Source organism: Trachymyrmex cornetzi, unplaced genomic scaffold (genome assembly GCF_001594075.2).
Source record: "Trachymyrmex cornetzi isolate Tcor2-1 unplaced genomic scaffold, Tcor1.1 scaffold928, whole genome shotgun sequence".
Taxonomy (NCBI): domain Eukaryota; kingdom Metazoa; phylum Arthropoda; class Insecta; order Hymenoptera; family Formicidae; genus Trachymyrmex; species Trachymyrmex cornetzi.
Window position 1 is genome coordinate 15,798 of NW_017300276.1, and position 13,610 is coordinate 29,407.

General features: G+C 32.5%; 1 protein-coding gene across 1 annotated transcript; it reads right to left on the reverse strand.

The window, feature by feature from the left end:
- Nucleotides 1-5,663: 5,663 nt before the first annotated feature.
- On the reverse strand, nt 5,664-9,911 carry LOC108769690 (uncharacterized). Its single transcript, XM_018520807.1, has 2 exons — nt 8,167-9,911; nt 5,664-5,889 (listed from the first exon to the last, which is right to left on the reverse strand). The coding sequence occupies exons 1-2, from the start codon at nt 9,876-9,878 to the stop codon at nt 5,664-5,666; spliced, it is 1,938 nt and encodes a 645-aa protein (XP_018376309.1). The 5' UTR covers nt 9,879-9,911.
- Nucleotides 9,912-13,610: the final 3,699 nt, after the last annotated feature.

A 13,610-nucleotide genomic window follows, 5' to 3' on the forward strand; every position in this document is an offset into this window, starting at 1 on the left:
GGGACCTTGCTGGGCCTATCTAAAAAAGTCGTGGTGTCCTCGAAGAGGAAAAGACTCGCTGATCTTTGTGTGTCAATCGGAGCCTCACCGGGCACCGGAAAGTCACGACTTTGCATAAAATGGAAGAATTCGCATAGGGTATCCCACATTTCCTCACGGGATGATGAGAAAACTCTGGAAGGTCAAACTGCCTCGTGTAGATCCCACCGATATGATCGCCTTCTTTCTCCTCTTCTCGCATCCGCTTCGGCAAGTCGCGCGGCACCGCGGCGCGGATTGGATCCACCACGTCTGACGTCGCTGGCTGGCCGCGCGCACGCCGTCGGATCGCGATATTCGCGGTTCGTGCGGATGGACCCGCAGACGGCAGAGCAGCAGCGAACCGGCCCGCTCGCGGTAAGCGGCTACGCCGACCTCGTCAGCCTCGTCAGCGGTGCCACCGTATTTCTCGTGCGGTCGACTCGAGGGACACGGGCGGACGATACGGTGGACACGTGTGCGTATAATACAGGCGGGTTGATACTTTGGTAAACACGCACTTGCCCGTCAGCCTTCAGCCCCCGATCGGCCATCGTCGGGGATCGATCCGCACTTCGTAGGGCGCACCGGCCTGGACACTCTGGACCGCGGGCCCCGCGCGGACGGTCCTTGAAATCGCGGCGATTCTACCTGCCGCGGCACCTCGCCACGGGATGTCACGCTCGCGAAGATTCACGTACGGTCACCGATCACCACGGGATCTGACGGGGGCCCTTGCCCAGGTCGTCACACGGGATCCTGCGTCCCGATATGTCTGATTCGGCATGCTAGGAACGCAGGAACAGTACGGAAATGTATTAAAGAAACACTGATCATAAAGAACACTGCTGACTCTGCACGAACAGAAAACATAATGAGGAAACGAAATGGCGCCGGAAGTAACGTGCGCCCGTGACGCCGCGGAGGGCCCAGGAGCGCCCTCTTTCTTCTTAATTTTTGAGCAGAAACTGTGAACACTGTTGACGTAGCCAGCAAGAAAGCGTGACTACATAGTTTATCCATCCGGACGAGACCATGGCATAATTTAAATGTTTGCGATATGGTGAAATTTGTTTTAGTGAGCTATTTTCTATTATTTTACAATAAATCGTTTTTGCTTTCAACAAATTTATCTTTTAATAATTTTGATACATTTTATATTGTTATTAGAGTTCTTTTTTATATTATAGTTTCCGTTGATAGGTGGAGATGACTCACTGAAATGAATTAGTTTGTAAAAAAATTTTTTGTAATTACAACATCATATTATCTCTGAGAATGACTCAAAAGTGAGTCGAAACATGTAAGCGGATTAATTATTAATAAAGTTGTTTTGTTAACCATATTGGTTTGCATAAGAATTACCGTGCTTGACTTATTTTTTATTGCCCTGTTATATCTAACTATTTTGTATCATTAAGGAGTCTTTAGGAATTAATTTATACACTGTTAAAAATGTCATGAAATTTAATGTACTTTTAAGTTACATAAATTAAATTAAATTTTATGATTACATTAAATTTTATGTATCTATAACTGAAAAGTATATTTGTGTACATGAAATTTAGTGTACGTTTCATAAAATTTTATGAAGTTTAGTACATTTTTTATTAAATTTTATGTAGATTTGTATAAAATTTAATGTAAGTAAACGTTAAATTTAAGTTATTTGTAACTTCATTTTCGTTGACAACACATTAAATATTCTACAATTTCGCTAACATATTTTCGACTGATCTCGCTGTATTATTTGCCATGACTCAGGGGAGATATAAAATTCGTCTAAACGAGTTTGTTAACTTGCTTTCTCAATAATAGGGATCGTCGTCGCTGGAATCTCAGTCGCTGGAATCTCAGTAAACAGTACAATTCTAAATCTTGGGGAGATTTAGAACTCAATAAATCGTAAATCTTCTTTGATCTTTTTCTCTAAGTGCTTAAGTAATGGGATTTTTCCTATCACCAAATACGACTTATGACAAAGGTAAACATTCATGATTCATACAACTCAAATTTCCTATCAAACATACTTGCTTTAATTTCAGAATCGATATAATATTGATTATCTGTATATTTCATAGCTGCTACATACAAAAATAGCACGTTATATTTTTTTCTTTCATTGAATATTCTCTTTTTATTAAAACATTCAAATGTTGTGGAAGGGTTGCTTTCAATTAAAATGTTTTCTTTTTCCTTTGCGGTGAAAAGATTGGCCAAAGAAAAAGAATGATCGAGGAATCCATAGAAGAAAATGTCCCCAGAGATATTATATATTATCCCGTACACACGTGGGTGAGTTTCAATAGATGTACTTACGTCATTGCCCATTTTTAAACGTGGGCGGAAAACTGCAAACGCCACTACCTACGTCATCGAACGATCGTACGTGATATGCCGGCTCGATGTTCCAAGAGTGGCAAACATTCTAAGGGAATGAATTTTTCAAGCTTGAGTTAAAAAATTTAAATTTTATACAGGGAACACGTTATTATAATAATAATTAATATTTTTTAACAATTAATATTTACATTTTTCCCATTTTATATTCCTCGTGAAATAACATTCTAGACTTCTGCAAAACGTATAAAAACGTATTGTACTGTAATATTTTTTTAATTTAATTAATTTCTTGAAAAGTGATCGTTGTGTTAATTATTTTTTGTAATCTGCGATTGATTCACAAATTAGAATAGGTACACAGAAATATAAAAAATAGAAATGTAAAAGTTTTCAAGTTAAATCCTGATTTTGTAAATTGAAAAGTGTGAAACAAATAAATCCTTTTCAAATTCCAGTCCATTTTTTTACGAGCGATATTTCCGCGATAGTACAGTGAAAGGTTTAACGAATTCGACACGCTGAAATCAAACTAGAGAACGAAGAACGAAGCTGACAAACTCGGTGCGGTTTTGAGGCTTAATTGAATTTCACGAGACGAGATAGATAAACGATAATGGAATTTCCGAGTTTGTCGCTTGTCATACTGATACCGTTCGAACAGTTGTTAGTTTACAGCTAACGATATGTTACGATTATCGACAATCATAATGTTGCATGAGCAATTATAAAGTTCCAATATGGTCCTCAACAAAGAACACAAATAACATAATATCGTTGAATTAATTTCACATCAGATAGATAAATAATTTTTTAATAAATTTTGGTTTTTAAATATTGTTCTCAAAATTTCATTTAATATTTATAATTAATTTTTAATAAAATTGAATTGACATAATATCATTACAATTGTTTAAAATTAAGTTAGAAGTAAGTTACAAAAATAAATATGGTTGCAAAAAACTTACGAAGATACTGCGAGCTGTAACAATCCTGTGAAACAAATGTCGTTGTCAAAGGATTAAGAGAATGACAATGTTTCGCGTAAACTCCATGACGGAATGGACAGCCATCCTTCGAAACGAATAGCTTTTTCCATGAAAAGAGTTTCTATGTTTCTGTACCATGACAATAACGCCTCTCGGTGCGTCGTTTCCATTACATTATAGAATATTTTCACCAGACAAACATGTACAAACATATCCCGTTTTTATTGCGTGTTTGCCATTTTTATGTCAGATGATTGTTGTCGTGGGCATTATATGTAGAATGCTTGGGTGCGAATTTCATGCAAATTGACGTGACATTAACCGTTAAGTATAAATAAATTTCGTCACATTGCTCGTTATTCAAAATTTCCATTGTACGGTGTTATTGTGTTGACGTTGTTGTTCCTCATACATATCATTAATTTTAAATTCGTAAACATCCTTGACAAATATCTAAGCAAAAGGAACTTGGAAATTTGAATCTTTACACACGTCAATATGTAATTTTTAAAAGATATACCGACAATATTTTAAAATAAAAATATGGAAAAAACGATTTTGCTGAATTTTAACAAAAAATTTAACTAGATATAGATTTGAAAATAATTTTGTTGAATCATCAAAGTAATTACATAGGAATCTTAAGTATGATGAGCAATGCTGCAAAAAGTTTTGACATTCTAGCAACCAGTTTAAACCCTCTCATAATTATTTTAATAATCCAATAAAATTATTTTCATATCTGTACCTAACTAAATTTCTAAATACTTTAGCAAAACCGTCCTTCCTTTGTATAATTTCGACAAGTATTCCGTCAAAATGTTCATGAATCCAATCTTAGTAAAGGAAAATATTTATATCTGACACTAAAACAAATTGTAAAAATGAAAAGGATTTACTTATTGAATAGGATACGTAAAATTCTGAATTTGGATAACATTTTGTATATATTAATCTCTCGGACACAATATGTGCGGTCAAGTGTAAATACTGTCGTATTAAAAAATGTTACTTATCTCTTAATATAAATAAACCCTATAGTAAACTATAATATTATATAAGCTTCTACGCCAAGAACCGCAAAATTGCTATTCTACAACTATCAATCCGTTCACTGCTACTCGAGATCTTCTTCAACATTTCCGAAAGAAATACGAGAGACTCGAGGAGAGTATCTTTGTCAATAAGAGAGGATAGAGATTACATGATATCGTTCTTCATGATATGGTCTTGTCTTTGAAAGAATCTTTGTTGTATCATTTCGCAAGAAATAAACGAGATTTATACGATATCACGAATCTGTCTGTTGAAACTTATCGATTTCGACGAGAGAAACGGACAAGTAAATGGAACTATGAATGTCAAATTCCTTTTACCTCTTGCGCAATACGAGAGAAAGATTAATTGAATATAATGTTAAAGCTAAAAAAAGATTTAAAAATGCGATCTCGAGTGCTAATTCGCGAAATTTATGAAGAATGCGTGAGGTATTACTATATATAACTTTTTTCGGTAAAAAGTTTGCAAAGAATAAAATTACATTATCGTTCAACTTCTCTCTGGTGGAAATCTCTCCGAGTGTTCATGTTGACGGTTTTAGAAAAAGAAGACAAACGAGATACGTACAAGTCTAATTTTCAACTTTTCAGATCACATTTTTAATTGGCATATTCTCGTAGCGTGTTTTAATTATGCAAGAATAGTCTCGCATCGAAATCGATATATAAAATTGTAAAGCTATAAAAGATAATTATTGTAGGACTTACACAAGATTCAACTTTGTTGAGTATCGTTATATAAATACGATAGAGTAATAAATATAGATAAATAGATATACAACTTAAATTATCAGTAAAAATTCTCAATGAATCAGAATCCTATTGAGTATAACAATTATACAACGATACTCCGAAATTTGCAATAACAATTAATATTAATACGTCAGAGTGAATTAACTCAGCAAATCCATCTGCCAATGATCTGTCAACCATTTCGGCATAAACAGCGAATGCTACAAACAAAACATAAATCGAAGTTGCTCTCGTCGACCTAATAGTAATCAGTAGAACAGAATCATCGCTCCTACATCTAATTGTAAGTAGAGTGACGTGCACAGTTTGAACTATAAATAATTATGAAACACGATCGTAAATTAATTTTCAAAGACCTACTTCCGATTGTGGGAAGCTTGATCGTAATTTAGATAGATTACTATCCAGCGTGACGTATTTCAGCGACGAAGTTTAATTAAATTTCAATCTGGAAAATTTCCATCCTAAAAGTTCTTCCGAAAAGAAGAATATCGCTAGCACTCTTCTAGACGTCGAAACACCTTTCGATCGCTTGTGATTTCTCCCGTGATATGGAAAATCTTAAATTCCTTGGACTAATGGTGGCATAACGCGTGCAAGGCTCTCTCTGCATGTTGTGTATGGCAGATAAGAAATTCATGCTGAAGTTGCACAACTTAGGAACATTATGAACCGGTGTCTGCTGAAGAGCAAGCCCATCGAGTGCTGACGTTGATTTATACAAACGTGATCTGAATATATTTATATACATATACATATTTATTAAAATAATCGACTGTGTTTGCATTGCAAATTATGTAAACTATTATAATATTTTATTATTTATTATCTTTATATATGTATAACACAATAAAAAACGAAAAACCAAAATAAAATTTCGTTTTTGTCCATTATTGCTATTGTATTATTAATTATTATATTTTAAAATATATTGTATATTATTACATAATTGTTATTTTATATATAAATGATAATATATAATAATATATAATTTTTTATACATATATACGTATATGTACATAAAATTATATTGCATGTATGTCATTATACAGGGCCGTCTATAAGTTTCTTACCACCCCTGAAAACGGTTCAAAATTATGAAAAACCGCGAAATACGTGTTCAATGATTTCAAGGGGCTATTCTTTTGAGAGGATCGAGGAGGTTTTCTCTCTAAGAGGATGCCTCAGGAGAACTCCAACTGAAAAATTTCAAATAGAAGCCCCCCTATTGTAGCATATCATATGAAAGGACATTGAAAAAAGAAAGCTTTTGGTTCTATATGGAGGTTGATACATTGACTTGTTCGGGAGTTATTCAGTGTCAAAGTTTGAAAAATTCTACTTGTTCTTACTTTCAATATGTGTTGGATTTATTGCAATAACTGTTCAAAACCGATAACTTTTTAACAATAAAATAATTCGATTAAAATCGATTATAAAATTCCTATCTTACGTTCGGAAATGTTTTCTTAAACATGCTTTACAAACTACTGTAATCCGTTGTAACTCGAACGCGCTGGAATCCATGTACAATTAGTAGATATAAAGAGAGTAGCGTCAATGCGTGTGCCTAATGCTGATTGATTCCGCCATTAGGTGTCCTTACTGTTAGTTAGAAAGAAGCAACGTTAAGAAAGAAGAGGTTAAGACGAGGAATTGCATCATATAGATACCCCAGATGTAGGACACCAAATGGCGATTTCCGGCTAATTGGCGCGCTAGTCTCTTTATATCTCTACTCTACATACAATAACATTTCTGCGAGAGGGCATACCTTACGCACAACAAAAAACAATACATTAGTGACCGAAAATGCTTTGGACAGTTCGCGCAGTTAACTTAGTTTTGCAATCCCAGTTACTATACTCTTCATGGATTGTGATCGATCCGCGCGTTCTGCTGAGAACAAGATAGAGATTATTTTTCCTTACAGAGTCGCAATTACTGTGCAACAGTGAGACGTTTTAATGAAATTAGTCCAGAACGTCCAATAAGTCACGTTTACGTTCAACAGTTTGTAACAAAATTTTGAGAAACACAAAGTGTTAAAGACTGGCCATGATAGACAAAAGACGATGTCACAGAAATGGAAATAATAGATCGTGTAAATTGCATGGTCAAACAACTTCATTAAAACAACATCGTTAAAACAACTTAGTAATGAAAGCAATATTCCTAAAAGTACAATTGCCAAAGTTTTGAAACGACACAAATTTCACCCGTATAAAAGACAGGAATTTCATAATCGATTGTTTTACTGCCAAGAAGTGAACGGTCTCCATTTTGAACAGTTACTACAATAAATCCAACACATATTGAAGATAAGAACAAATAAAATTTTTCAAACTTTGATACTGAATAACTCCCGAATGGTTCAACTTCTGCATTGAACCAAAAGTTTTCTTTTTTTATGCCCTTTCATATAATATATTATAGGGGGAATTTTATTTGAAATTTTTAAGTTGAGGTCCCTCTTGGGCATCCTCTTAGGAGGAGAATCTCTCCGACTCTGTTCAAAGAGTAGCCCCTCAAAATGATTGAACTCATATTTTGTGGTTTTTCATAATTTTGAACCGTTTCCAAAATATAGAGGTGGTAACAGACTTTATAGATACCCTGTATATTATCATATTTTTATTTTTACGTAATGTTATAAATTATTATTACTAATAATAATATTATTATTAATATTAAATACGAGGAAAAGTCAGACAGTAAAGCGAATTTATTTATTCCTTATGCACAACAGAAAGTGATGGTTTTGAAGTCAAAAACCTTCTTCACACAGATGAAATCAGTTGTGGACCGTTACATAAAATGTTTTGTAAAACTGGGCGATTAAATTGAAAAATAATGTTGTATATATTTTGCTAACGTATAATATACATAAGGAACACATGAATTTACTTTTCTTTCTGCTTTTCTCTCATATTAATAACTGTCTATTAGTAATTAATAATAATAATTATTATTATTTATAATAATAGTATTATTATCAATATAATTACCTCAACAGATCACAGTTGTTGTTTGGAGATGAAGTTAACCATTCGGACATTCTGGAGAATAAGATGTTAAGATCAGCTTGAGACACAAGCGACATACTTGAAGATTCCAATTCAGATTTACATTCCTTCGGGTCGTATCTCATCTCCTCGTCACCTGACTCCTTCTCTATTGTTTGATCCAGCTTTGTCTTCGTGACGAAAGGGTGTTTGGGGATCCCGTTTCGGGTCAGATAAGGGTGCTTAAGAAGTGACGGGTATCCGCAGGAGACTTTCAACGTTGAAGAATTTACAGGTATCAGGCTTTTCAACGAAGATTCGATATTCTGCCGGTTCTCTTTGTAGGCAGTGGTTGTGCAGGGCACTTCGGTCAAGACCATGCGAGAACTCTTGGACCTGATCTTGTTATTGACGCGATTATTTTCAGTGTGACCGAAGGTACTGAAGGTCGGCTTTTCATCAGGATCGGAGCGCCAGGATTTCTGTGAAGAACAAGACGACGAGGACAAAAATCGATCGATAAATCCAGAATCGGAAGTATGTTCATTCGGTTGTTTCTCTGCCGATTTTTTCCAGACTTTCTTATAATTCAATAGTTTGGTATAGAATGTCGAATTTAGTAACTTTTTCAGCGGTTTTTTTCGCGACAGTTTCTCGCCCAACGCTGATATCCATGTTATGCACGTATCGTCGTTAATCTTAATTGGTTGATCTTCATTCAGCAAAGCGCCGATTGCTGGCGGCGACTTCCGGCCGAAGTTAAACGATGAATTTGGAACCGTTTTGAAATTCTGAAGATTCTCTTGGTTCTTCGAAATATTTTTAGAAGATGTAACGGTTATGCCTTGAAAAGATGAATCCAACAGATCGCTATTTATACTTAACAGATTGTTGTATGACGATCTCGAAGAAGATGACAATGATGACAATGATGTCGAGGAGAGTTCGAGCTGCCATTGTTTGTTTTCGAAATCGTATAGGTCGGCTTGTAAGTTTCTATAGCTGTTATTGCTGCTCGAGTCGCAAGAGCTTGTCAAGATGTCATCAAGAGGATCCTCGCGATCCAAGTTTGTGTCTTCAACATCCTCCAAAGGACTTGAGCAAACCATTAATTTATTCTTCATCGAGTTATCCTCCAATTTTATATCTTTCTTTTTCAGGTCCCACGTTTCATCCCTTTTCGAGGGACTGGATTGTACATTCATCAATATATCATCGCCAATGGAGCTGTACATGTTGATCTTAGAAGAGGATCGCGGCCACGTCACCGAAACTGATTTTTTATCGCTTTCCAAACGATATCGACTAATAATCACAAAATCATCTTCGACTTCGCATTCCTCAAACGAAGTTAAAAAGATCTTGGATTTTTTATTTAAGTTATTTTGACATTGCGAGCTGGGCGTATCGTAGGTCGCAAGATTCGGGTCATCTTTTTCTACGTTCTTCTGATTCTGAGTAACATCAAGAGTATTAAAGAAACCGAAATTTCCTTCTCGCTGACTATTCTCGTTAGATGCCCTTACGCTTGACTCGTAAGCTTTGACGAGCTTCTTAACGAAATTGCCGTCGTTCGAAGTTGACGATTTCGATGCGGTATCCTGATAGTTGGTCGACATCGAACAGAAGCCAGTTTCGAACTCCTGAATCAAGATCTCCATGTTTGGCATATTCTTCGGTATGTCTGGTAGTACCCGAACTCCTTTGACGGGCATGTTGATGGCAATTAAAAGTTCACTGAAGTTCACTCGTTTCTGGAACAAAACAATCCGCGCATCCAGTTCAATTTGCGTTTCTTTGATTTATCCGTGTGGAACTACAAAGACAGATGCAAAATTGTATATAAATTTTAGTTAGATTAAATAACAAGAGAAAAAGAAACAAAATATTTAATGTCGAATTTAATAACTATATGTGTCTGTAAGTATAATATACATATCCTTAGATATTTTTTCTTAAAATTTTTTAGAAGAATATATTAATAAATATAAAATAATTTTTATTATATGTTATACTCCAGAAAACAGTGAAAATTATTATTTAATTATTTAATACACTCTGCTGTTAAATCAAATTTTTCGTGTGATACAACAGCATTAAATATTACTTACAATTTACTGTTCTGTCTAATCCGCACTGTATCTCTTTATTACACAAACCTAAAATAATACTTAATAATATTATACTTCTATTTTGAAATCTAATATCTTTCAAGTGTTTGTCAATTTGTTATATAAATAATTCATTAGAGCGTCAACAAGAATCGATTATTCATGCTAATCAAAAACATCTGTTTTTCTATGAAGCGTATAACCTTATTACGTCCATCATTCACTTGATTTTAATTCGTCGTCGTAACCATGATTACGCGATCCGATGAACTTATTTTCATCAAGGCTGAGCCTTCGTAATAGCAATCAACTGCGTATTTTCGCTATTCTTCATAAATATAATAATATGATGAAATGGAAAAGATATAAGATTAAGAATTTCAAAATACACATTGAAGATGTAAAACAATAACAGTGTCAATCATATTAATATACATATCTCAAAATCTTAATTTTTTTTTTGCTATGCATTATTCTGCTTTCTATTTTATTATACTCATAATAACTTTTTGTAATTTATTTTTGCAAATAAAGTACAAAAAAACTTGTGCAGATAAAAAGTTAGGCAAATAAATAGAGAAAGTTCAAACTTGTTAAGTATGTGTGATAGGAACAAACCATAGAGTCCTAATCTCAGCCTGCGATACATATGTGTATGTCGGAATAATAGCTAAATCACAAAGAAGAAATAAGTTTCTCATTTCTCTTATACAAACTCCTTTGCAAACATACGCGACATAAAAAATAAAAGTTTCAGACTTCTTATTATAACATAGTAGTCCGCGTGCAGTCAAATATGAATCATGCATCAATCGCACGGTCGTTCACTGAAATAATCGATGTGCAAAGTTATCATCTTGACGACAAATACAGAAATAATGTGCGTGAAGGCTGTTATGCTTATCGCGAAAAATTTCGAACAGGCGCATATATTTATGTGCATAGATAACGCAACATATCTTTTACATAAAATAAGTAATATTTTACACAAAATAAGTTTTTAGTGATCAGTAATTTACTTTGACAACACACGAAAGAGAAAAATTCAATAAGAAATTAGAAGTTAAAAAGAAAATAAAAATATCAAAAAATTAACAAAAATAAAAAGGTATATAAAGATAGGTACATTGTTTTTTTTTTTTAAATAAAGAGAGATTCGAATACTGTTGAATATTCTACATTAAAAAGGATAGCAAATAAATGCATAACTAAGATTTCTATTAAGATATTCATTTTTGTCAATAAAATACTAGAAATGTCAAAAATACCAAACCGTTGCCAAAAAGTCTGATGAAAATTGTGAAGAACCATATGTATAAGTCATGCTCAGTAAATGATAACCTAAATGTAATCGTTGACCTGACGTCGTCTTTCTAGGAATAAGTAAAACATTTCTCTCAAGAATTCCCTCGTACATGTCGTTCCTCTACACGATAGTAAGTCAAGCTTCTGGCTACTTTGAGATACGCCGAAGAAGAACGTATAGAAAACGAATTTCTTGTGATCTTTCAGAAAACAAAGTTTAAATTTTATATAAAATGATAATTTAAAATGTCTTTATATGAGTCTATTAAATTAATCTGCGAGCTTGAATAAAAATGTCATGATATTTCTTTAAAAAGTTACATCTACATATACATATATGTATTATATATGTAAATTTTTACATTATTAAGTTTATTCTTTCTTGTTTTTTGTCTCGATCTATTATCTCAGTTTCCCCAGAAAATTTCTTTCGTAAAATTTATTTATTTCTCTGATTATTTGAGATAATTATAATTACATGGGTTGTAAATATTATTTCTATTAAAGTTTACTGATACTAATTAAATGATAAGCTTTTATTCACTATTTACTTTTGCTTCAAGATTCTTAATATGATATATCAGATAATTATTTATATATATTAGATAATATATTAGATAATTAATATGATATAGTAGAAGATGAGAAGGTGGTATTATGGTCAGTGTATACATTATGACCTCCCTTAATATCTCCGCTATTATATAGCGAATCTTAATTACTTATGAAATTATTTATTCGGTAGCTCGTCGTTACACCATGACGTTAATATACCGATACTCAATAGCCGGCACTTATTATAACGCATTTTTACTTTTAAGTATTTTGAAACGTTTCTCTGAGGTATATTTTAGCATTTAATTACACCTACTTCCTTATTTTTTTTAAACTTGAGCGTATTATCACATGAATATATGTATTTTTGAGTGTGTTATTTGCTATTTAACATTTTATTTGACTGTATATATTTTGAATTATGCAAATTTAAACAATATCATGGCATTTTGCTAATGCAGCCCTCTATGGGTATTGATTATTCACTATCTCTTTTTTGAGGTTTTCATATAAAAATAATTATTTGATAATCGATTATAGCTCTATTGTTAATTTATAGTTTATATTACGTGTACTTTTTAGTACTTATAATATAGCAGCTTATATGCAGAAGTTATGTGAATGTATATACATTCATTTGTATATATTTTAAAATGTTTTACTTTTTTGTTAATTTTGTAAATACTGTTTTCTAAACTAAATTAATATTTTAAGACTATTTTTATGGAAGGCCACATTACCATCCATTTTTTTCTTTGAATTATTATGCAATGTCGCTACATTTTTATTAATAGTATCCTAAGTAATAAATATTTCGTAATTTTGAGTCCAAAATCGATTCAACAACATTTTAATGTAATTGGCAAGTTTTAAACTTAAATATTGATTATTAATAAAGTTATTGTGTAAAATGTAACTGAGGTGCCATAACCACCTTCTTCTCTAAAGTTCTGTAACAGGGCTCGGTCGTATTCCAAATAAATTTACTTAAAATATGTATTTTAAATAAAGGAGAAATTAGAAAGCTATTTAGTATTTATTATTTTAAACAACTTTTTCTGACCTATTTCTTATTCGATATTTTAAATAAGTTTTTGGAACTTATTTTATATTTTTTATTTTGAATAAATCGTATCACTCTTTTATCAATCACGATATTTTAAATAATTGAACAATTTTCTGAAACCTATTTTTTATTTAAAATAAATCATGTCAGTTACCTATTATTTCTATTTTATTTATATAATATAATAATTACTTATTAAGTTTATTCTTATTACTTAAATACTTATTTTGTTGCCTAATACTAACAATAAGTATAATCATAATAATATTAATTAGAGGCTATAGTTATAAAAAAACTGAAATGGTAAAATCTGAAATATTATAAACTTATAAATGTATACTCAAATGTATGTTCATATATCAAAATATAAACAAAATTATTAAAATATTTTGTATTTCCTATTTAAAACG